Here is a 22,270-nt window from a genome sequence, read left to right as displayed (position 1 = left end):
ATCAGTAAGGGGCAAAATGGGAAAATTGAAAAGTCCAAATGCTTGTCTGATATTGTTTGCGCGTGTTTCAGATACACAGGAGAGGTCGAGCACTCCGGAAGTTCGCCAAGCAGCTGACCGACGGCACGATTGTGATGTCATCACGCTCCATGCAAAATTACATCATGCCTTATGCCATGATCACTCTGTATGACGAGAAACTGCTGAAGGTTTATTTCCATTTTATCTTTTTGAAAATTTTATGTTCAGCAACCAAAACTATTCAGCCGGAAATAGCATCTTTAACTCATTCACCGCCAGCCTTTTTGAGAAAAGTTGCCCACCTGCATTTTTGTGATTTTAACAAAAGTTTCACAAAATTCCTTGCAGGAAAAATTATCTTCTATAAATATATAAACATACAAATTATATAAAATTAAAGAACACACCCTCTGCTTTCAAACAAGCAATAAACAAACAAACAAAATGGGGAAAAAACGTTTCATTATATATTTAGTTTTTCCACTTAATTTGACCACTGAAATATGGATATTTCTCTTCAAAAATACAGCATTTTGAGCAAAAAGCTTAAAAAAATGCGTTTTTGTAAAGGAATTTATGTTAGAGATCAGACTTAGAATGACTATCAAACATAAAGGCAGTTAAAATAAATCATTAAATCTTTTTAACTTCTGTTTTTGATAAATTCGGTTTGGATGAAAGCGGTATTACACTTTCACTTTGAAATTCGTCCAGAAAGGCATATTTATTAGTTAAATATTAACTCATAATTGACGAGATAACTCGTCAATGGCGGTGAATGAGTTAAAATGCACTGCCGACATGTTTCAAATTTTTGCTATATAGTTTCGGTTGTCGAACATTCGGTGCATTCCTACTTTTCTTTTCGTCACCGGTGTTGGTTTTAAACTGATTAATTGTAACTCTTCTCAGTATGAACCTATGACAACGGCCACAGTGGAGCTGATCGGTGCCGTGTGCAGACGTCTGACCTGGTCCAAGTATTTATTTTACCTGAAACATTTCGTCCATGTACTACATACGGGAATAACAGAACAGAAACTGGCTGTCAGGTACTGGACAATGGATTGTGTGCTTTTGTCGATTTCTTTTCTTTGTTATGAAGTATAATCATTGCCTGACTCTGTTTGTCATCATAGCTTGCTGGTGACCGTTCTAGAGGCGTTCCACTTTGACCACAAAACTCTCAGTAAAGAAATCGAGGCTGCCAAAAACAGGAAGACAGGTTAGTTTGTCATAACATTCACCTTATACTTCCTGTACATGATGCACAATTAACTCAATCATGGTTGCTTTGTATCAGAACAAAGTGCAGTAGAGGAAGAGCCTGAGGATGAGGTGGCCGAAACCGTGGAGACGGACGAAAGCGATGCTGAGGATGCAATGGAAACGGAGGATGCAGCTGCTTCCACGGCAACGGATGCCATGGATGCAGAGACACAAGGCTCTGTCAAATCAAAAAAGGGCAAAGAGAGTCAGGCGAAGACGGCGCCCCCTGTTGTCAGCAGTGGTCTTCCACAGAGTCAGGAAGATCTGGAGACTCTCCTTGCCTCCATTCATAACACAGTCACCAGGAGCGTCCTGCCGAAACTTCACAAGTGCCTCACTGCCAAGGTCTGACCACACTCACTCTGCATATGGGATCACTTTTTTCAGTTGAACGATAAAAATCCTTTTCAATTTAAAGGGCCTGTACAGCGAGCGAGCTTAGAGTAAACATCTACATCTACAAACAACTAATCTATCCTTTAGTTATCTTCATGCTCATGTCTTGCTCTGCTTCTGTGGTAAAGCTGTAGTGCTGTTGTTTATGTATTACAGGTGAAACGGGATGATGAACACAAGTCTGTGAAGTCTAAGGAAGTAAAAGATGATGAAGTGCTCAGAGTGCCCATCGCCTTTGCTGTGGTTCAACTCATGAAGACTCTGCCGCAGGACATCATGGAGGAAAACTTGCCAGGGTAAGCAACTGAATGTGCCCAAACATGGCCCCCTAGTAGCGCACCACTTGCTTAAAGGGACTTTGATTGTGCTAGCGACACAAGGGTTGTGGTTCAACCTCAGCAAACACACGCACACACACACTTTGCATTGGATATAGTGTGTAGCATATTAGTTGATGTTGAATATTGTCGGGGTTTCAGGTTTGGTAAAATTTCACTTTTGTTGATATCTACTGAATTCAAAAACATTTGGCAACTTTTACGTGTTTGAGGAAGAGGGTCTGTGTTCATTGTTGCTTTTGTAACCATTTGTAATCTGCATTTGTTTAGTGTTTTGCTAAAAGTGTGCGTTCACCTGAAGAGCCGTTTCCAGGAGATCCGTGATATCGCTCGAAGCACTTTGGTGAAGATCATAGAGACCCTCGGACATCAGTACCTTCATTATCTTCTCAAAGAGATGCAGGCCGTCCTGATGAAAGGCTATCAGGTTAGATTGCTCTTTAAGTTTGCAACAAGTGTATGATTTCAGTATGTTTTGATATTATAAGATGGGGTGGGCGGTATGACCAAAAATCCATTTCACAAAATGAATAATTTTATTTTACCATAACGTTATATTTCACGGCATATATGCTTTTCAGTTTATATTGTTTTTGGAATATAAAAATATGCAGAAATTTGCCACTCGCTATAGCTTTTAACTAAATGCGCACCACAATTTTAAAATATGGCTGACTTAAAGTGAAAATGCCAAGTCTTGATAGACAAAAACTTGTTTTTAAAGGGGACAAACCATGAAAATTTGACTTTTTCCATATTTAAGTGCTATAATTGTGTCCCCGGTGCTTTTATCAACCTAGAAAATGTGAATAAGATCAACCCAGTAACTTAGTTTTGGTAAACCAATCTCTGCAAGCATGTGAAAAAATAGCTCATTGAAATTGGGCTCCCCTTGTGATGTCAGCAGGGGATAATACCACCCCTTAATCTGCACTATACAACCACTGCACTCCCATTTAGTACAGATATCAACTCATTTGCATTTAAAGAACACACCTAAAAACTGCAAATTTTTGCACACACCTACAAAGTGACAGTTTTAATTTGCTATAATTAATTATCTATATGATATTTGGAGCTAAAACTTTACATATGTACTCTGGAGACACCAAAGAATTGTTTGACATCTTAAAAAAAGTCTTGTGAAATGTCCCCTTTGAATCATTTATTTTATAGAGACAATTAAAGCTATAGCAGGGCTCTACACTAACTTTTTGGACTGGTTGCACTGATGCGCCTAATTTTTTTTCTTAGGTGCACCCAATTTTTTGGTGCGACCTGAGATTTGTTTAAGTCGCACCATTGAGAAATTAGGTTGCATGAGCCCTGCAGTACATTAAATATAGGCAAAATTTAACGTGAACAAGTATGAATATATCCACAAACCCATAGGCAGGATAAATACCTGTATATGAGAGACGGATCTGTAGTTATGGATATTATAAATATGAAAGGTGCTATGATGTGATGACCAGGAAGTCCGTTTTAAGGTCTTGTCGCTGTTTACTTTCTATTAGACCTTAACCGGTGCATCTTTTTCTTTTCTTTCTGATCAAAGATGATTGTACTATGAGCAAATGGGGCATCAAACTACATAGCTTCAGGAGTTTTGTCTTAGCTTGCACAAATTTCTGAAAAGTTCATATTAGCATTACCGTATTTTCCGGACTCTAAGCCGCACCCGGTATAAGCCGCATCATTCAAAAATGCGTCATTAAGACAAAAAAACATATATAAGTCACAGTGGACTATATGTGGCGTTTATTTAGAAAATTATTTTACAAAATCCAAGCTGAAGAACAGACATTTAATCTGGAAAGGCAAGTTATTCAACTAAACAATATCAGACAGAACAGCAGGCTGAATAGATATCTGTACGTTAAAGTAATATTATCAGTCATTTACGATAAACCATAACATACAGAACTTACCTAGAAGATTGAATAGGCTAAATTAACCGAACAAGCCAACTAGCGTGAAGTTCGCATATTTGTTATTCCACCAGCCAAGTTATGAAAAAAACGCGCCTTTTAGACCGGAAAGTACGGTATGTGCCAAAAGTGCTTTCTTTATTCGAGAGACCTCTGCACAAGGACAGAGAGACCTGCGATGGATTCACTGGCGCTTATTATGAAATTACAGAAATTATGCTATGGATTATTGAAGTGGATTACTTTAAACATTTCTCCATCACACTCAGTCTAACGTGTGGCTCCCGAGTTAGCCACGCCCACTTATTTACATTCCGTGGAATACATGGAATAGAAAAATCTGTTACATCTGACATTTTATTTCACGGTAACGGATTATACTGTCATACCGCCCAGCCCTAAAGCAATATGTAATTGTTGTTTTTTTTAGGTCCATGTGCTGACCTTCACCGTGTACCATTTACTCTCCATCCTGACCCCAACCTTGACCGGAGGAGATCTTGATCCATGCATGGACATGCTCATCTCGGTATATGACACCATCAGTATCATCTTTCAATGTAAACAGCCGTAGATTGGGATTTTTTTTTAACTCGCTCTGCCTTAACCAGATCTTCAACAATGAGCTGTTTGGAGCCGTCGCTGAGGAAAAGGACGTCAAAGGGATCGCTTCCAAACTGATGGAGGCCCGGCACAGCAAAAGCTCAGACTCGTACGAGTTACTGGCGCGTTTCTGCAGTCAAGAGCGCGTCGTTCATCTCGTCCTCCCGCTCAAAGAGGTAAAGGACAGCAGACAACAGAATCTAATAGTTTCTCAAAAGGCGAATATCAAAGAGATTTCATTTGGGTTTTTTTCAGATACTGGAGAACACAGCCAGTTTAAAGGTGTCGAGGCGAGTGCATGCTGTTTTAAGGAGAATCGTGTCTGGTCTTCTGCTCAATGAGAGCATGAGCCCTCAATCCATCCTACTGCTCAGCCACGGCCTCATCAGCCAAAGCCTTCCACTCATCACCAGCAAAAACAAGTATGATACTCTACACGTGCACGCACAAATGTTACCAGCATAACCGGTTTTAAACAATTTAATCTTTTTCCAGAGAGAAGGTCCTTCCACCTCCAGATCCCCGGCTGCCTCCGCCCAGCTGCTTGCTGCTGATGCCGACCCCAAAGAGGGGCGGAGTGAAAGCCGCCATTAATAGCAAAACCAACACGCACATCCTGGTGGAAACAGGTCTTAGCGTAAGTCAATATAACCTTTAAGTGTTCCTATAGCTCAGTTGGTAAAACATTGCATGAGCAGTGCAAAGATCATGGGTTAGATCCTGAAAAATATGAAGAATAGGCACTGCAAGTCGCTTTGGATAAAGGTGTCTGCCAAATGCATAAATGTAATGTGATTAAGTGTCATCTTTTAGTATCTTTTAACATTGTGGATGAGAGCTTCTTGTAAGCATAATAGTTAACAAAATTAGGACGGCTACTGGCTTACTTCACATGCACTGGAGCATTACAAATATTATAATCATATGCATTATGTTTGCATGTGTTTTCTCATTGACTTCACATTCATTTCTCACAGTTACTCCACTGCAGTCTGAGGTCTTCAAAGGTGAACTCATCTGTCCCGTCAGTAATCGAGATGTTGGATCCGTTCGTCTCTCTCCTGCTGGACTGTGTTAACTCTATGCACGTGAAGGTCTGAGATTTTCTGCGACTTTGAGTATTTCAGTGAAAACTATTTGATAGATTTATTGTAACACTCTCCTGTGCCCTGCAGGTCATTTCAGAAGCCTTGCAGGCCTTCATCTGGATCCTGAAGTTCCCTCTGCCTGCTGTGGAGCAGAATTTCGACCAGCTGACCAAACAGCTCTTTGTTCTGTTGAAGGACTACAGCAAAGTGGGAGCCGCCCGAGGCGAGAACTTTCAACTGGTCCAAACGTGCTTCAAGGTATCAGACTCCTCCTCTTTAACAAGATGTCTACATCCTTTTTTTGGACTGTAAATGTGAATAAACCTTATATGTTTTTTTGTTATTGGTAGGCCATTACTGTTTTGGTGAAGAGTGCTACGCAGCATATATCCGAAACTCAGCTGCAGGTGCTTCTGGGATACGCCGAGGAGGACATTTATGATAGCTCTCGACGAGCCACTGCATTTGGACTTTTAAGGGTAAGTTTAACCCAGATAATCTGACTTTTTTATTTTTCATTATTGTGCTGTCCATCCTGAGCATTATTGTCCAGAGTTAAAGCTTGACTCTCTCTGTTTGTCCTGTAGGCGATCCTCTCCAGAAAACTGGTGGTGCCGGAAATGGAGGACGTGATGAAGAAGGTGGCCAAGCTCTCCATCAACGGGAACCACGAACAGGTCCGCATACGATGCAGACAGGTATGCGGTTAACATTATCTTTCCTAATCTTCACTTTAAAATTAAAATTGTTTAGGAAGTTGTACTTTCGTCGTATGGTTTTGAGTGGCTTATGGGTAAAAATGTCTTCTGTTTTTGCTACAGATCTACCTGAAGTACCTGATGGACTATCCACTGGGGAAGAAACTGAAGGGTCATTTTGACTTTATTGTTGCTCAGATTAGGTACATTTACAAAATATCATTTTGTTGTCTATCTTTGATAAGTGTTTACTTCGTATACGACAGATGAAAGTATTTTTGTTGTCTCTTTGCAGTTATGAATATGACACCGGCAGGCAGTCTGCCCTTGAGATGCTGGCTTTTATTTTCCAGACGTTCCCTCAGGTATCGTCTCGCTTATTTGTATAAACGTATTTTTTAAGGGGCAACCTTATTAATAATAAGAGACAGCTCTCTTTTCAGTCCACCCAGACTATGTTTGGAAATTAACGCCTGGAGTATTGTGTTTTTTAACGTGTATTGAAGCGTATGAGCACAGTCAAATGCACAGACTTGCAAAGCATAGTTTATTTGGCACGTGTACGCAGACATTTGACGCATGCACATTGCGACAAAATCCAGAGCATCTCCTATACTGTATATATACGCATATGCGTGACCTACGTGTACATAGTACACGCGCTTACAAAAATCAGGCGGTGTACGCGTATGTGGACCGTTGCATATGCGTTAAAATTGGACTCTACTTCTAGTTGAAGCAACAAAAATTGGTCAGTCAAAATGAAATATATAAATGTGCATATATTTTGACCATTGACTGCCCACAATTGCATATCCCTGTATTTTTACAGCATTTAAAGATACATTAGCCAAAACTTTGTTTTTATGAGTCAATGAAAGCATAGAGAATGGTGAATTGTAAAGTTAACAATACTTTAAGATGAATGCTTTTTGTTTGTTTTCCTTACAGAAAATTTTGCACGAGCACTGCGGCCTGTTTTTCGTGCCGTTGTCATTAACGATATTGAACGATGATTCGGCATCTTGTAAAAAGATGGCTGCCCTGGCGGTCAAGTCACTGTTGAATAAATTGGATGCGCAGCATCAGAATTCCATGTTTAATCTCGTCAACAGCTGGCTAACAGGCGAGAAGGTCAGTAAGACTAACCTTTGATTTTTTTCTCCTGAGTTGAACGTAATAGCTTTAACCATTTGTGTGTGGGCAATATTGTAGATGGCTCTACGGCGACTGGGAACTCAGATGTGTGGGCTTTTCGTAGAGGTGGAAGGAGAAAAGTTTACCCGAAGGCTCGATGCCCTGATACCCCTGATAGAGAGAGAGATCCACACAACCAACTTTGAAGATGTGAGCACTGCTTTTGTGCATTTAAACGTGTTTTATTTAAATGTGTTTTCGTTTATTGATTGATTTGTTGATTTGATCAGATCGAGGAAGAGGAGGATGAGAAGGCTGCAGACCGGTTGCTGTTCGGTTATCTCACTCTTGTCGTCAAACTCATCAAAGATTGCAGTTTTCTGGAGCTCCATAAACCTGCCGACCTGCTCGAGAACATCTGGGGTGCGAATATTCATAAATAAAATTCTTTAAACTGAAATAACCTGAGAGATCAATGTCATCTTTATATCATCTCTCTCCAGGTCATATTGATTCACATCTGCGGTACCCTCACTCTTGGGTGTGGCTGACTGCATCCCAAATCTTTGGTTTGTTGTTTGCTGCTCATAAACCAGAGGATCTTCTTACATTGTGGAGGTCTCAGGACAACATCCAAAAAAACAAACAGTCTGTGGCTGCCGTTTTTCTCTCCAGCAATCTGGATAAGAAGGCAAGGAACCTAAATGCATCAAATGTACACATCATAAGATTGAACTCATGTCTTACGTTATAATTTCTTCACTATGGTTTAGATGAGAGAGCTGGTCTTATCTTTCTGTTACCAACTGCAGTCAAAGTTCCTGGATGTTGCTTCTGGGGAGCAGGTAGGAAATCTAACCAATCCAGCTTGAGCAACAAAGGCTATGTTTACATGCACAACATTTTGTCAATCCGATTAAAGGTTACGACGATACAGTTTACGTGCACCCTAATGATTGCAATCTGATTAAAATGTTCGTTTACATGTACATTCTACAGAATCCGAACCGAACGTCTGCGCAAGCACACAGCCAGGGTTGCCAGATTCGCGTATCAGAACCATCCCAAATGGACAATCAAAACTAGCCCAAAAGCATCCCAATGACTATTCACAGCCCAAAAACCAATACCTATTGAACGAAATACTCTCATCTTTAATCCACAGAAGAAAAATAAAACTGGTGTAAACAGTTTAAGGGTATTTCTCAGATTAAGGGCCAAATTGGGTTGCTGCCATTTTTTAAATTAAAATTCCAAATTTGACTAATTGGTATACATCAAATGATCAGTCCTTAAGTCAGGAGCGATGTTATGAGTTTGGTTGAGACCATAAGATAAGGGAATATATGATTTTTTTGCCATTTTCTTAACTATGTCAAGTAAATGTGTCTTTACCATCACATCATCAAATATATGTAAAACATAAAACTTAAATGATAAATCAGTGCTATTAAAACATTTTGTGGTTTCACATGGAATCTAATTTATCTTGAACTTTACTTGCAAGATGAATTATAGTCATTTACATATCAAAATTTCTGATTTATCAATCTACCCTGGTTTGGAATATGCTTATTTAAGTGAATGCCATAAATCAAAACTTTTTAATAGTGATCATTTAGACTGTCCAACATTGTCAGAAATGTATAATTGTAGGATGCTTTTGTTATTTATACACAATTTATTGGCAAAATTATGTTTTGTGCTGGTAATGACTGTGCTGGTAATGACATTTTGGTTAAAAAAAAATTAGCCCTACTAGCTAAGATGATGACTAAGCAAGTGTAGCTAGCTTTCTACATGTAATGTACACCATTTTAACTATTAAAGTGATACAAATATTTCAAAAATGTTTAAAAATACAGAAATACAACACATATGGTAATGACGCATAATAAGTGTACATGCCCAACACAAAGTATAAAGAGTAGATTTACTTACTTTTCTGGACATCAAGGCATCAGTCTTGCAGCTTGAAATACATTTGCTCCACTATGTCATTAGGTTACCATGACTACCAAATAAACTTTTGATGAAAAAACAGTAGGAAAGTCCCTTTATGCAGAGCGTGTTGGTAATGACAGCTAAACTATGGGACAGGTAGAAATTATGCAAAATAAAGTACAAAATGCATATATATGCTTTATTTGTGCATGTAGTATATTAGTTCAAGTAACATTTAATTCATATACATATATTTTTTATTAATTTGTGATAAATAATGTTTGAAATATGGCACGACATTTGAAAACTCTGGTGAAGGACAACACCAAAACACAGATATTGTACCACAAAACACAAATAAAGTGTGATAAAATTATTAGTAAGAGCAGCCATAAAAAAGGCTACGCTTGTTTTTGTTAATACTAATTAATAGTGCTCAAATTTATTAGATTTGATTAGTTTTTAATAGAATTAAACCCTGGGGACATAAATAGGCCTGAATTCTGGGAAATACCCTTAAACAGTAGCTCAAAACTAAACTCGAAAAAAATCAGAGGACTTGGCAACGCCTCGCTACGGACAGCATCTCTCGTCGAGTTCAGGCTTTATTTCTGGGTTAAAGTCAAAACGGAGTTGGAGAAGGTTGTTCTGAAAAAGTTTGCAGATATAGGTAATGAAAACACACTTTTCAAAAGTCACAACGCTATTTTATTGCTTTAAGTAGCCTAAACGCGGCAGAATGTACATCGCATGACTCCAGTAACCTTACTTAATAATGTGTGATGCCACTGCCTTGCTATTGCGTATTTCTGTGACGAGAATCATGTGATATAAGATTTTAATATAAGATGTGAACTTGAGCACAAATGTTCTGCGCATGTGCTTGTATTTTTGCAACCGATTGAGAAAATACTACGATTCATGTCGCGTTTACATGCGTACTTTTCTCCTGCGGATCGGATCACAATATACCACCCTCCTTTAATACGATCCAAATTTGCATCCGATTGATTAAGGTGTTTACATGAAGGCTTTTCAATACGATTTCGCCATCAATACGATTACAAACTGATTATTTGCGTTGCATGTAAACGTACCTAGTGTGACATCACTTGTCAGCACTAAAATGCCTTTTTGTAACCATATCCAGGTGGTAAAGAACTTGCTCTACGTGGCCAAGGTGATCTATCTCATCTCACCGGAGTCAGACATCGCAGACCAAACCGAGAAACAGGAGGAGGTAGAAGACATCGAAGGGGAACAAGAAGAGGTAGAGGGTGCGGAGGAAGAAACGACACAGGATATGGAAGAAGATGAAGAAGAGATGGATAAGGATCATCTAGAGGTGCAGGAGTTTGAAGAGCAACAGAATGAGAACAGGCCTCCAATGCTTCTCTGGGTCATGAAGAAGCTTTCATTGCTGGCCAAAAGAGAAGCAGCCAACACACCTAAAGTGCATTTGAAGGTTTGTGTGGCTTGATTGGATCTCTGATAGGATTTGCTAAAAATATCCAGAGCTTATGATCTCGGTCATATTTCTTTTTTCAGAGAACTTGTGTGTTTAAGTTCTTGGGAGCCATAGCTGTGGATCTCGGCAAGGATCGGCTTGGACCGTACCTGACCACTATTATTGCTCCACTTTACAGAGAGCTGGACAGCACATATGCAGACCAAGGTAAGATCGACCTCACGAGGTTTGAACTAACATTAGCATTGAATTGTGTTGAGCTTTATTATTGGCTTTCATCAGATCCCACCCTGAAGAACCTGGCTCAGGAATTAATCGATTTGTTAAAGAAGCTGGTCGGTCTGGAGCGTTTCTCTCTGGCTTTTGTCGCCGTACAGAAAGAGGCAACACAAAGACGAGCTTCCCGCAAGAAACACAAAGCCATGCAGGTATGGGCTGCCGCATTTGAAGAAATCTTTACATTTCACATTCATGTTTCTCGTATAATGGGATCATCATTTTCTTTGCAGGCTGTTGTTAATCCTGACATCGCCGCTAGAAAAAAGGTAAAGAAGCAACTTAAGAAAAACGAGGCCAGAAAGAGGAAAATTCATTCGGTGAGGTCAGGACATAAAGCGAAGAAACACAAAGGCAGCACCTCTCTGAGAGACTTGGCCATAATGCAGTGAATCCATTTTTTCTTGCTGCTACATCAACCTCTCAAATATGTAACATACAGCATGTGACAGTCAGTTTACCATAATTTTCTGTAAAATACTTTGCAACGTTTTAATAAAACAAAGTCTAGGCATTGTTGTTATACATGATGCAATACGTCTTGACTGCATATTTATTTCACAGCCATACGCAGAAGCGCTGTACACGTGCAAATATAAATATGCTGTTACAAATCCAATGCATACAAATGACAATTAGTCTTAAATATCTAACCCAGTAAATATACCAACTTAAACTCATGCCCAGCTGCACTGATTATTCAGGATCGGGAAAAAGGCCAATTGAAGAAGCGAACACCTCTGAAGTTATCAAGTACAAATGTAGTGAACATTGAAAAATCTCTACAAAGCATCAATACAGACAAGCAAAAGGGGAAAAACAATTTTAAAAGTTAAACTGTTGAGTCCAGACTATTAGTTCGGCCAAATGGACACAACCACTTGACAGCGCAGCGTCTCTGTTCTGGGAGTAGCGTGGTCTTCAGACAATAGGAAGAATGACATCATTGGTCCAAAGGGGCACCCAATAAGAAGTCTCTGAAGTTCACAGATCAAAATCAGGGTATTTACATATAGACGTCTCGTGTGCATTTACTGCTTGCTCTTCAGGGACTCCACAAGCCTGCAATGTGAAACATTTGAGGAAAGATAAGTATTTCGACCTGTAAGTAGGCATCATGGTATGCATGTATATACATAATGTAAGGATTACCATTCCATTGCCTCATCCAGACCAGTTCCCTTGGTAGCAGACGTCTTGAAAATCTGCCATTTTTTGTCTTTCAGTGCAGGTAAGCCGAGAGCGTTGGCCACCTCGGTAGGTGTCATGGCCTGTTCCATATCCTGTTTGTTGGCAAATACTACCAAGATGGCTTTCTTAAGCTCCTCCTCCTAAGAGACAAGACATTATCATACACTTGTACTGACAACAGACCGTTACATGGTATTTATCCAGCTATCTGACCAACCTCCAACATGGCCACAAGCTCGGATTTCGAGATTCCCATCCTGTCGCGATCACTGCTGTCCACGACGTAAATTACAGCGTCTGTGTTGGAGTAGTAGCACCGCCAGTATGGCCTATGAAAGGAGATCAGATCTTTAGATTGGTTTGCTTCTTAATAAAACATTATAGAGAAGAAACAATGATGCCGATGACAACCTGATGCTCGTCTGTCCACCAAGATCCCACACTTGAAATTTTAGGTTCTTGTACGTCACCGTCTCCACGTTAAAACCAATGGCTGTGCACATATGAAAACATCAAATTAGATCACATTGTATCACACATACAAACTCTTTATCCGTATACAGTCCAGTGTGAACGTGACACATACTGGGAATCGTAGTGACGACCTCTCCCACTTGCAGTCTGTAAAGTATGGTGGTTTTTCCAGCTCCATCCAGACCCAGAATGAGAATTCTCATCTCTCTGGTGCCAAACAGGCCAGAGAAGAGGCTGGAAAAGAAGCCCCCTAAAAAAAGATACAAACTACATCTCATCACCACATACAAATTTAGTTTGGAAAGATGAATTCCCGACGTGATTCCTGGCTAATTTAAAGTACGCATTGATTTGCTGCTTCTCTTAGTTTTACTGAGTGGGTGTTAAAATCCACATGGTAAGTAAATGAAGTGTTTGTATCAACGTGAAACGAAATGATGACCATAATTACAAAATCACCACATAGACAAGGCGGTGAAAGTTTAAGCAGCTTTATCTCTTATAATTAATGGGTTTTTTGTTTTCTACTATGCTAACAAACAAACACATTAGCATACATGCCAGCCAACTTATTCTGTAAACAAGCAAAAACGTACTTTCAACCTTTAAGCTAGCTACGTGACTAGTCCGTAATGTTTATGTAAACATACCCATTTTATATGAAATCCTTTAATATTTCCTCCTGATAGCTGATGCGTCCAAACACTTCCGTGCGCGAGCTCCAGAATGACGTGTCACACAGACACGTGACGTAAAGCAGTCGCTGTTCTGTTAATTCAACGTCTGCAGATTCGACACTCATTCCGCAAGCAATAAATGAATCAGCTGATTATGAGAATACATAGTTTTGGACTTATAAAAGAACAGATTAGATTTCAATGCGTATTTTATTAAGTATTAATAATTATATTTATTTATTTTTAAGTAAATATATGTCGTTTCATGTTAAGTTTTTTATGTAGTCAAATATGTATCTTTAATGAATAAAACAGTGTTTGCTGATCTATTTAATTTAGTGCTAAGCAAAGATTAATCGCGACTAATCGCATACAAAATAAAAAGTGTTTTGTTTCCATAATATATGTGTGTGTGTACTGTCTGTAAGTATTATGTATTATATAAATACACACACATACATATATCCATTTTAGAAATTTGTGTGCGTATATATATATATCTATATCTATATCTATATCTATCTATCTATCTATCTATCTATCTATCTATCTATCTATCTATCTATCTATCTATCTATCTATCTATCTATCTATCTATCTATAGATATCTATAGATAGATAGATAGATAGATAGATAGATAGATAGATAGATAGATAGATAGATAGATAGATAGATAGATAGATAGATAGATAGATAGATAGATAAAATGGTAATTTTGCTACAGTTTTTGCTTGACAATGTGAAACACATTATATCAGTTCGGGTAATACATTTTCATTTTAATTTTGCAACTTCTAAAGCATTAAAATATGTATTTAAAACAGGGCTGTAGAAAATGGAAAATGTAAATTAAAGTATTACATTTTCATTTCTATTTTGCACCAAGGATTGCACATACAAGCATGGAAAATGTAAACTTAAATACAGAAATGCATTGTCATTTTACATATTGCATTGTCATATTGCATATTGTATTCTAAATTGAATTTAGCTACACATATGCTTCCATAAAGCCCAGTGGGTGAGATGGTGATGGGGGAAACGAAGCTTTTCGAAGCTTTGAATCAATTGCTTCGCAAATTGATTCAGTTTTTCAAAGCGTTCGAAAACCATACACGCTGGCGGCACCTGCTGGTCAAAATAGTGTAAAAGCAGCAAGATCTCTCCAAAGATTGTAGCCTACACCTTTTACAAAATAAGATCGTTCTAAAAATATGTTTTTTTTTTAAGAAAAATTAAATCTGTGTTTTTAGTTTTATTTATGGCAAACAAATCATTAAAACGAACTCCCTTTTTAATTATGCACATTTTTGTCATTAAATCTGCCTGTGTTTACAAAGTAGACAAAATGGTAGTGTTATTAGTCAGAAGGATGAATGTTTTATGAACTTTTATAATAAAACTTACCCGAGTTCACCTACACTGGTCATTAGTGATCAACTCCCCCTAGTGGTGAATCGTCGGATTTTTTTTAATCGTCCGATTTTCGAAACGTTTCGAAACAATTATGACGTAATGAAGCCTCGTTTGCTAAAATCGCGTGCCTTTGGCCAGTTTGAAACAACCTCCGAACCAATGATTCGAAACAAAAGATTCATAAATGTTTCAAAGCCTCGTGAAGCGTGCTTCGAAATCGCCCATCATAGGGTGAGAGCATTCGTCCAATACAAACTTTAATACAATTCATAGTTAGACTTTATGTCAAGTTGTGCGCTTGTTGATCAAAGGTGTAGGCCTACTGTATTGTGATGAGCAGCTGGTAGCTCAGTTAGGAGGGTGATGTCTTATAATCAGCTGAGGTTCAAACCTGAAGAAGCTTTTCCATTGCTGACTAAAAAATACACATTTAATCACATCAGGGGATCTAACTTCTGATTGTGGGATCCAATGGTTCAGAGGTACGAGCATGTGGCTTACTTGTGCGATCCAAAGGTTTAAGACCAGTTTGTTGAAGTTTTCGTGCGTATTTTTACAGATAAAATAAAAGATAACATTACCAGGAGAACCCTCTGTGATCTGTAAGGACTTGATGGCTCAGGGGTTTTGAGCACGTAACTCGTTCATGTAGTCCAAGGTTCAAAGCCAGCTTGGACCTGTCTGTGTTAAAAGATAAATTACTAGGAGAAGTGTTGGTGGCATGCAGGAACCAGAACCAGTGGAGTGAATACTGACTCTAGACAAGAGTTTATTTTGTAGTTAAGGTAACTGGCTTGTTCGATGGTCAAAAGTTTGGAGGTGGTGTATAACCCTTGGTGGATGTTTGCTGGAAACTCTGGGGGAGACACACTCCAACATCTCCCCCCTACTACAGTCTGGGTACCCAGTTATGCCCTCCAGCCTATACATGCAGGTCAGCCACCCCGGGTTTGAACCCTGGACCACCTGGTCCAGTGTCAGTGCTCTTCCCTCTGAGCCACTTCGTCCTGCAAGGCTAGTTTGTTTCTCCTGGAATTTTATATTTTTCCCTAAATCTGGGGCCTCATTTATAAAGCGTGTGTACGCGTAGATTTGATCGTAAAGTGTGCGTACGCAAAAATCTACGGCAAAGTCCATATTAATAAAAACAGGGTCTGAGCAGACGTTGGTGAAGATTTTTGGCAAAATAAGCCATTCTTGCTGCATGAAATTGTGTTTAAACATTGACAAGCGCTCTTTTATTATGTCTATGACATTAATGAGGCATCATTTAAAGGCAGAGATCTGAACTGCTCAGCTGCGCACAAGTTCAAGATCATGTGATTTATAGATTTCACATCTGAAAGAAAGTGGTACGCGCATTTTCTGTGGCTAAGTTTGGTTTATGAATCACACTTACGCATTTTTGATAAATGATTGTAAGATGAAATGTAGGATGGTTTCCTTTTATAAATGAGGCCCCTGGACTGTAAGAACATACCATAGACCAGGGGTTTTCAAACTGATGGTGCCAGGGGGGCCCCAGTTTTATGACATTTTATAAAATACATTAATTTATCATGAAGTCTGTGATATTAAACATAAAAAATAAGGCTACTAACCAAAAGCACTACTTTTTTTGTATAATTTAATATGTGTTTTATTAAAATGTTGAATTTAGCACAGTTTTTTGTCACAAATTTTCTTTGGGGGGCCGCGAAGGAATGCACCATACACAAGGGGGGTCGCACGCTGAAAAAGTTTGGGAACCACTGCCATAGACCACGTAAAGAGGGCTTGAACCCTAAAATACCTGATCTCAGTGTCAGTGCTCTTCCCTCTGAGTCACTGGGTCCTGCATAAAGCCACTCCTCCTGGTAATTATATCATTTATGGTCCAATCTATGACTGCATTAGATGTATTACAATGCATCTGAGCTTGAACCTTGGACCACATGCTGTAAGTTTACACACTTATACCACAAAGCCAATGGGTCTTGTGTGTGACTGTTTTTTTAATGTGGAATGCATAAGAGATAATCCAACACCTATCATTAACAAACCCTCACCCACATGTTCTGTTGTCAGTGCTTTTACCGCTGAACCACAGATTTTAAGTGGCATGCTTAGTTGTTTCGTCCACTTCTGGTATGTCAAGATGTCTTAAAATTGATTTATTTTTCTAACTTTAAAAATTAGACCACACTATTAGATTACTCTTTGACTTTATGAGTACACATAAATGACAGCTTAATGATTTTTTTTTGTGTGCATGTACTTAAAGACTGCATATACAATGTTTTTTGTCACTGGTGTTATCTTACTTCTTTAGCAATATTAAAGGTGTTTATGAAATATTATTTTAAATTTTTTTCAGCTTTAAAGCTTAATTCTTAAGTGTAGTAGAATTCAATGAATTTAAAATTATCATCATGTCACATGTGAAAGATTTTATTTAATGTGAAAAAAAAAAAACACAGTAACACCAGTGACACAACAAATCACCAGTCATTGGTGTTGCTGATATTTACTGGTGTTACCCATAAGGAAGGTAACACCAGTGACAATTTTCGTGAAAACTGCATTTTACACAATTGCTGCTGCAAAGTATCAAGCCACATGTTGTCAATCATTGTATACTCACTAAATTAAGTAGTTTAATCCATTTGTATTCTAGTTTTTTTCTTTTTTGCAATTCCCAAACAATAAAGAAGGTCATACCAGTGACTTAAACTAAAAGCTTAATGTGAAATCATGAGATAAATGAGAAGATTTCTGATAACTGAAAAGAGACAGTAGACTTACCATGGACTTCTCTTCAGATCTCCAGGAAAGTGAAAGAAGGAAGTCAAGTGATGTCATCAGTGTGATTTTTATTTAAAAATAAGAGCTTTTTTGTTAAACGGCAGTGACACAACTCCAAGGGACCACTACTTTCATTATATAGAAGGTTCTGTGTTTTGTTTAATTACAGGGCCTTAAAAACCATACATTTAAATCAACACTACTGTAGCTCAAAGAACCATACATTATTTTGGGTTTAGCTTGTTCATATTAGTGATTGAAGTACCTTACATTTTGGGATTCAAATCAGCACTGGAACATTCAACGCATGAGCGTTCCACCCCTGAGCCGCTGCTCATCACAAGAGTTGCTCGCACAAGGTTAGGAGGACTAGGGTTTGGTTTCACAGAGCTTTGCTGGGTTTCTTGTGTGAGGTTCTTTATGATTACAGAACATTCAAACTGTGGGATTTGAAGGGTTTCAAGCATCATAGGGTGTTTATTGGGTATTATTTGACACACAAGTTTAAACAAACAACTTTACCCTTGAAGTCCACGCAGAGATGACAGCTGTCCTGGTAATTATGCACAACACTGGGAACTTATTGACTTCATTTTGGCAGACATTTTATTACCAATCTCATCAAATCTTATATTCTTTGGGAGTTATGTGTTATAGGAACACTATATTGTATATTGTGTATGTAAATGCAGTAAAAATGCAGAACATAATATTGAAATACAATGAATACAATGCCCAAGCTACTTTATCGAAATTTTGCTCAGGTGTTGAACTCTCCTACTTGCAAGTTTGTGTCCATTGGATTTTTGGGCCCTCCTGTGGCGCTTTGATGTTATGCACTGCTGAATCCTCCTGTGATGTAGCAGCCCAGTCTCACGAAATTTCGTTGTGCTATTATCACGAAATTTCGTGTTTTTTCGTGATCGTATAACGAATTCCTGTTTTCATGTGATTATCATGTATTGGTTACTCGACTGTTTTGTCCTATTTTCTTACCATTGTCGCTTCGTTTTAGGGTTAGATTTACATAAAATGACATCCCTAACCAAACCCAACTCTAACCCATAACGCCAGGCGACATATAAAAAAATAAATCAGAAAAAATAGTATAGATCAATATATAAAGTGACATTCTAATGCAAGCACCAAATCTAACCCTAAACCGAAGCGACAATGGTTTAAAAATAGGAAAAAACTGTCGAGTAACCAATACGTGATAATCACACGAAAACAGGAATTCGTTATACGATCACGAGAAAAATACGAAATTTCGTGATAATAGCACGAAAAAAAAAAAAATACGTGACTATATCACGAAACTTTGTGAGACTGGGTAGGATGTTGATAGGAAAATGCTTGGATCTGTCACATCACTCTCTGGAAATTTAAGGGAGACACTCTTACATCACTCTCACTCTTTTGGTCTGGATACACTGACAGAAAAAAATCACAATATGTAGCTTTCACTTTTTAAAAAGTATAACTTTGCTCCCAAAGACTGCATATTGATACCAAATGTATGCATATCTGTACTTAATGATACATTTTAGCACCTGTATATAAAAATTTTGTTATTATTATGACCATTAATTTCAACAAAGTACCCACTTACATCCACCACCTCTCATGCACAGGCCAGTCACACAGTTTGAACCCTAAACTTCCTGGTCCAGTTACAGCGCTCAAACATCTGAACCACTGGGTCCTGGACACTAATGATAGTTCTCCTGATCATTTTATAGTTTAAACACTCAAATTTCAGGCCTAGTATTTTTATAACCGTGACTTTTGTACGCGGTTTGGCTGTTCCTCTACACGAAAACGCAGGGTTTTTGCCTTGTGACGTAACTTTTGTTAGGCTTCTGATTGGCCAAGGTGGCTTTACGATTTGGGTTATATCGCCCCTGCTGGTGTAGCATGCTCTTGATTGCGTGTTTTTCCTTTTAATGAGGACGGAGATTTTTTTAAACCGAGCATGTGTGGATGGGAATTTTTGGAGGAAAAACTCTGGTTATAAAAATACCTGTGTCCGTGTGGACTAGGCCTCAGAAAGGTAGACTTGTACCCTGCATGGCTCAGATTCAGTGTTACCTTTAAGCCAACAGACCAGGCACATTGGTAAAAATTCTCTTAGTTTATTTAGCCAATACGTTTCACCAGTTTCTCAACCAGATGATACAAGAAAGTACAGAGGTAACACTGCAACCAAAAAGTCTGGATTAACTGAATTGCATGAGTACACAACCACCCTACAATAAAAAAATCTATTCACCTCTTTTATTTAATCCTCATTAAACCAAAGCAGTTTCATTAGACATACTGTTTTGATTCTCTTACTAATGTGATGTCACACTGATAAAGCCCCACCCACGGCCGCTGACCGACAGTCCTGTTTTACTATAGTTTTTGCCCATAGTGAGTTGGATGGTGTCTGCAATTTTTTTCTGTGCATCTTTGCGAAATCAGATCTATTTTAACCAAAGCATCTTTTTTGGTAAAGGAGAGAAGAACAACAGCTTATTTGCATTTAAAGGTACACGCACAAAACAGTGCATTTTTACTCCCACCCAAATTGGGTCATTTTGGTCATGCTATAATAAATGATCTGTGGGGTATTTGGAGCTGAAACTTCACATTCTGGACACACCCGAGACTTTATATTACATCTTGTAAAAATGGGCATAATATGTACCCTCAATTTTAATTTGATTATAAACACAAAATTACACATGCAAGAGTACACAGACATGTCAAGGGTTAAAAAAATAAGAGATCAAAAGGCATTTTATATAAACTTATTAAAGAGGACATTTGACAAGACTTTTTAAAAAGACTTTGTAAAATAAGTCTTTGGTGTCCCCAGAGTACTTATTTCAAGTTCTAATTTAAAATAACATATAGATAATTTATTATAACATTATTATAAATGAAGAGTTTCGTTGCAAAACGAGATGAATCCATTTTTTAACATTTTTGTCAAAACGTGTTTATTATTATGTTATCATGTTATTATTTTGTTTTATGGTGCTACTTAGCTGTATTTTTAAGTTATGAAGGTTTAAATCAAAACAATCCAACTGCAGTTGAATTGATATTAATTGGAATGCACAACCATCGCTTTTGAAACACATAGGCCATGTCTCAAAATGGCACACTCCGGACTTGTGGTCCTCCTCGGAGTCCACACTTTGATGACATCACGTAGTCCAGACTTTAGGGACCCTTGATGCGAGTCCACGTGGGTGCACTGGAGTCGTATTTTGGGACAGACTCGAGCATCACACCGGAAATAGGTAGAGAAGTTAACCGTCAGTGTGAACTCCACCCTTCCGTCGTCTGATTGGTCTGATTGCCCTTTCGCAAGGACTTCTGGGTTGGTAAAGTGCGCGAAGCCTGCTGCAGTGCAGACTTCGCTGAAAACCGCATCAAGGGGGCAAAGGAGGCGCTGATGAGCACACTTCAAAGCGTAAAAATGACAGATGGGACACCCTACGGACTCGTAGACTAAGCGAGAACGCGCAATTTAAGGCCACGAGACCGAAAGTCCACATGAAGTGCGCCATTTGGGACAGGGCCAGAGAAGCTACGTTAGCCACCACCGGACAAACATGTCATCAGCGGAGATAACTTAGGAAAAAAATTGTCCTTTAAGGGCTTCTGTAGAAAAATTGCAGCACAAAATGGCGTCTTCCATGTAACCGAGGGTGTATGTAGATAAAAAGATCTCAATCTAAGGTAATAAACACAGAACGGTTCATTGTGCAAAGGACTTTATACACCACTGATAATATCATTTTCTATATTATTTTACATTTCTGTCAAAAGATCCTACTAAAAATTACACACTGCATCTTTAAGTTTTACACTTTGATGTTGTTTAGCTTAACATTCACTTTAAAATGTCCAATCCTCCATTCCTTTTGACTTCATGAATATAATAATGGGCAAATATAATAATTACATCTTTGAATTAAATTATTTGTATTAACAAACATTACTATCAGTATTATAACATTTAGAAAAGTCTTCTTTCAATCATCAAGATCGTGAAATTCTGCTTTAGTTTTATCCCTGAATTAAAAGATTTGTGTCCAAAAATGTGGAAAGACATGGCCAAAGGATTAGAGAGGATTAGCGAGGCTAAGAAGGTAAAAATTCCAGCTAAGATAATGCAGAAGAAGTGAGTTCAAACCCTAGTGTAATAGTTGCTTGTGGGTGTTCTCGGGCTTAAAACTAAATATAACTTTAGGAATATATAAATAAAACCCTCGGACACGGACGAGTTCTTCTTTACCACCTTTTTATTTACTTTCCTCCTTATTATTACTCTCCGTCTCCCCTTGTCATAATAAAAGTCCTCACAACAACATCCACTTTAACACAAGTATATACTACTAAATTAACATTGAGATATTCAAATATAACATCAGCATAAATCTTTTAATATAATATGCTATAATTTTAACTCTTACACTTTTAACTCTCATACTTTTAACTTTTTTTCTCTCATACTTAACAAATTAGATGCCTGTTCCTGGCCACGGTTTTCTTATTTAAA

At 38.2% G+C, this 22,270-nt stretch overlaps 2 protein-coding genes across 2 annotated transcripts in view; one reads left to right on the top strand and one right to left on the bottom strand.

Annotated features, from left to right (window-relative positions):
• The window catches only part of utp20 (UTP20 small subunit processome component), a 34,119-nt gene extending 22,413 nt beyond the window's left edge, over nucleotides 1-11,706 (top strand). The window contains exons 38-62 of the mRNA XM_055191443.2: nucleotides 72-209; nucleotides 934-1,073; nucleotides 1,161-1,246; nucleotides 1,325-1,635; nucleotides 1,843-1,982; nucleotides 2,295-2,451; nucleotides 4,386-4,484; nucleotides 4,567-4,734; nucleotides 4,814-4,980; nucleotides 5,054-5,195; nucleotides 5,536-5,652; nucleotides 5,734-5,904; nucleotides 5,997-6,125; nucleotides 6,234-6,344; nucleotides 6,468-6,547; nucleotides 6,640-6,709; nucleotides 7,296-7,478; nucleotides 7,560-7,691; nucleotides 7,772-7,904; nucleotides 7,985-8,172; nucleotides 8,255-8,326; nucleotides 10,576-10,890; nucleotides 10,974-11,100; nucleotides 11,176-11,321; nucleotides 11,403-11,706. Of these exons, the coding sequence (XP_055047418.2) occupies nucleotides 72-209; nucleotides 934-1,073; nucleotides 1,161-1,246; nucleotides 1,325-1,635; nucleotides 1,843-1,982; nucleotides 2,295-2,451; nucleotides 4,386-4,484; nucleotides 4,567-4,734; nucleotides 4,814-4,980; nucleotides 5,054-5,195; nucleotides 5,536-5,652; nucleotides 5,734-5,904; nucleotides 5,997-6,125; nucleotides 6,234-6,344; nucleotides 6,468-6,547; nucleotides 6,640-6,709; nucleotides 7,296-7,478; nucleotides 7,560-7,691; nucleotides 7,772-7,904; nucleotides 7,985-8,172; nucleotides 8,255-8,326; nucleotides 10,576-10,890; nucleotides 10,974-11,100; nucleotides 11,176-11,321; nucleotides 11,403-11,561 (3,681 nt within the window). The 3' untranslated portion in view covers nucleotides 11,562-11,706. The remainder of the gene's footprint in view (nucleotides 1-71; nucleotides 210-933; nucleotides 1,074-1,160; nucleotides 1,247-1,324; nucleotides 1,636-1,842; nucleotides 1,983-2,294; nucleotides 2,452-4,385; nucleotides 4,485-4,566; nucleotides 4,735-4,813; nucleotides 4,981-5,053; nucleotides 5,196-5,535; nucleotides 5,653-5,733; nucleotides 5,905-5,996; nucleotides 6,126-6,233; nucleotides 6,345-6,467; nucleotides 6,548-6,639; nucleotides 6,710-7,295; nucleotides 7,479-7,559; nucleotides 7,692-7,771; nucleotides 7,905-7,984; nucleotides 8,173-8,254; nucleotides 8,327-10,575; nucleotides 10,891-10,973; nucleotides 11,101-11,175; nucleotides 11,322-11,402) is intronic.
• Nucleotides 11,684-13,641, bottom strand: arl1 (ADP-ribosylation factor-like 1). Its single transcript, XM_055191444.2, has 6 exons — nucleotides 13,485-13,641; nucleotides 12,947-13,084; nucleotides 12,772-12,853; nucleotides 12,578-12,689; nucleotides 12,322-12,500; nucleotides 11,684-12,231 (listed from the first exon to the last, which is right to left on the bottom strand). The coding sequence occupies exons 1-6, from the start codon at nucleotides 13,486-13,488 to the stop codon at nucleotides 12,201-12,203; spliced, it is 546 nt and encodes a 181-aa protein (XP_055047419.1). The 5' UTR covers nucleotides 13,489-13,641; the 3' UTR covers nucleotides 11,684-12,200.
• Nucleotides 13,642-22,270: the final 8,629 nt, after the last annotated feature.

This window comes from Misgurnus anguillicaudatus, chromosome 1, assembly GCF_027580225.2.
Source record: "Misgurnus anguillicaudatus chromosome 1, ASM2758022v2, whole genome shotgun sequence".
Classification (NCBI taxonomy): Eukaryota; Metazoa; Chordata; class Actinopteri; order Cypriniformes; family Cobitidae; genus Misgurnus; species Misgurnus anguillicaudatus.
The sequence above is the reverse complement of the archived record's forward strand: the minus strand, read 5'-3'. Positions and strand labels throughout refer to the sequence as shown.

Excerpts from the sequence above, each read along its gene's own strand:
- arl1 (XM_055191444.2), bottom strand. Across the intron at positions 12,854-12,946 it reads GGTCGTCACTACGATTCCCA|CCATTGGTTTTAACGTGGAG; the intron begins GTATGTGTCACG and ends ATATGTGCACAG. Across the intron at positions 12,501-12,577 it reads AGCTTGTGGCCATGTTGGAG|GAGGAGGAGCTTAAGAAAGC; the intron begins GTTGGTCAGATA and ends CTTGTCTCTTAG.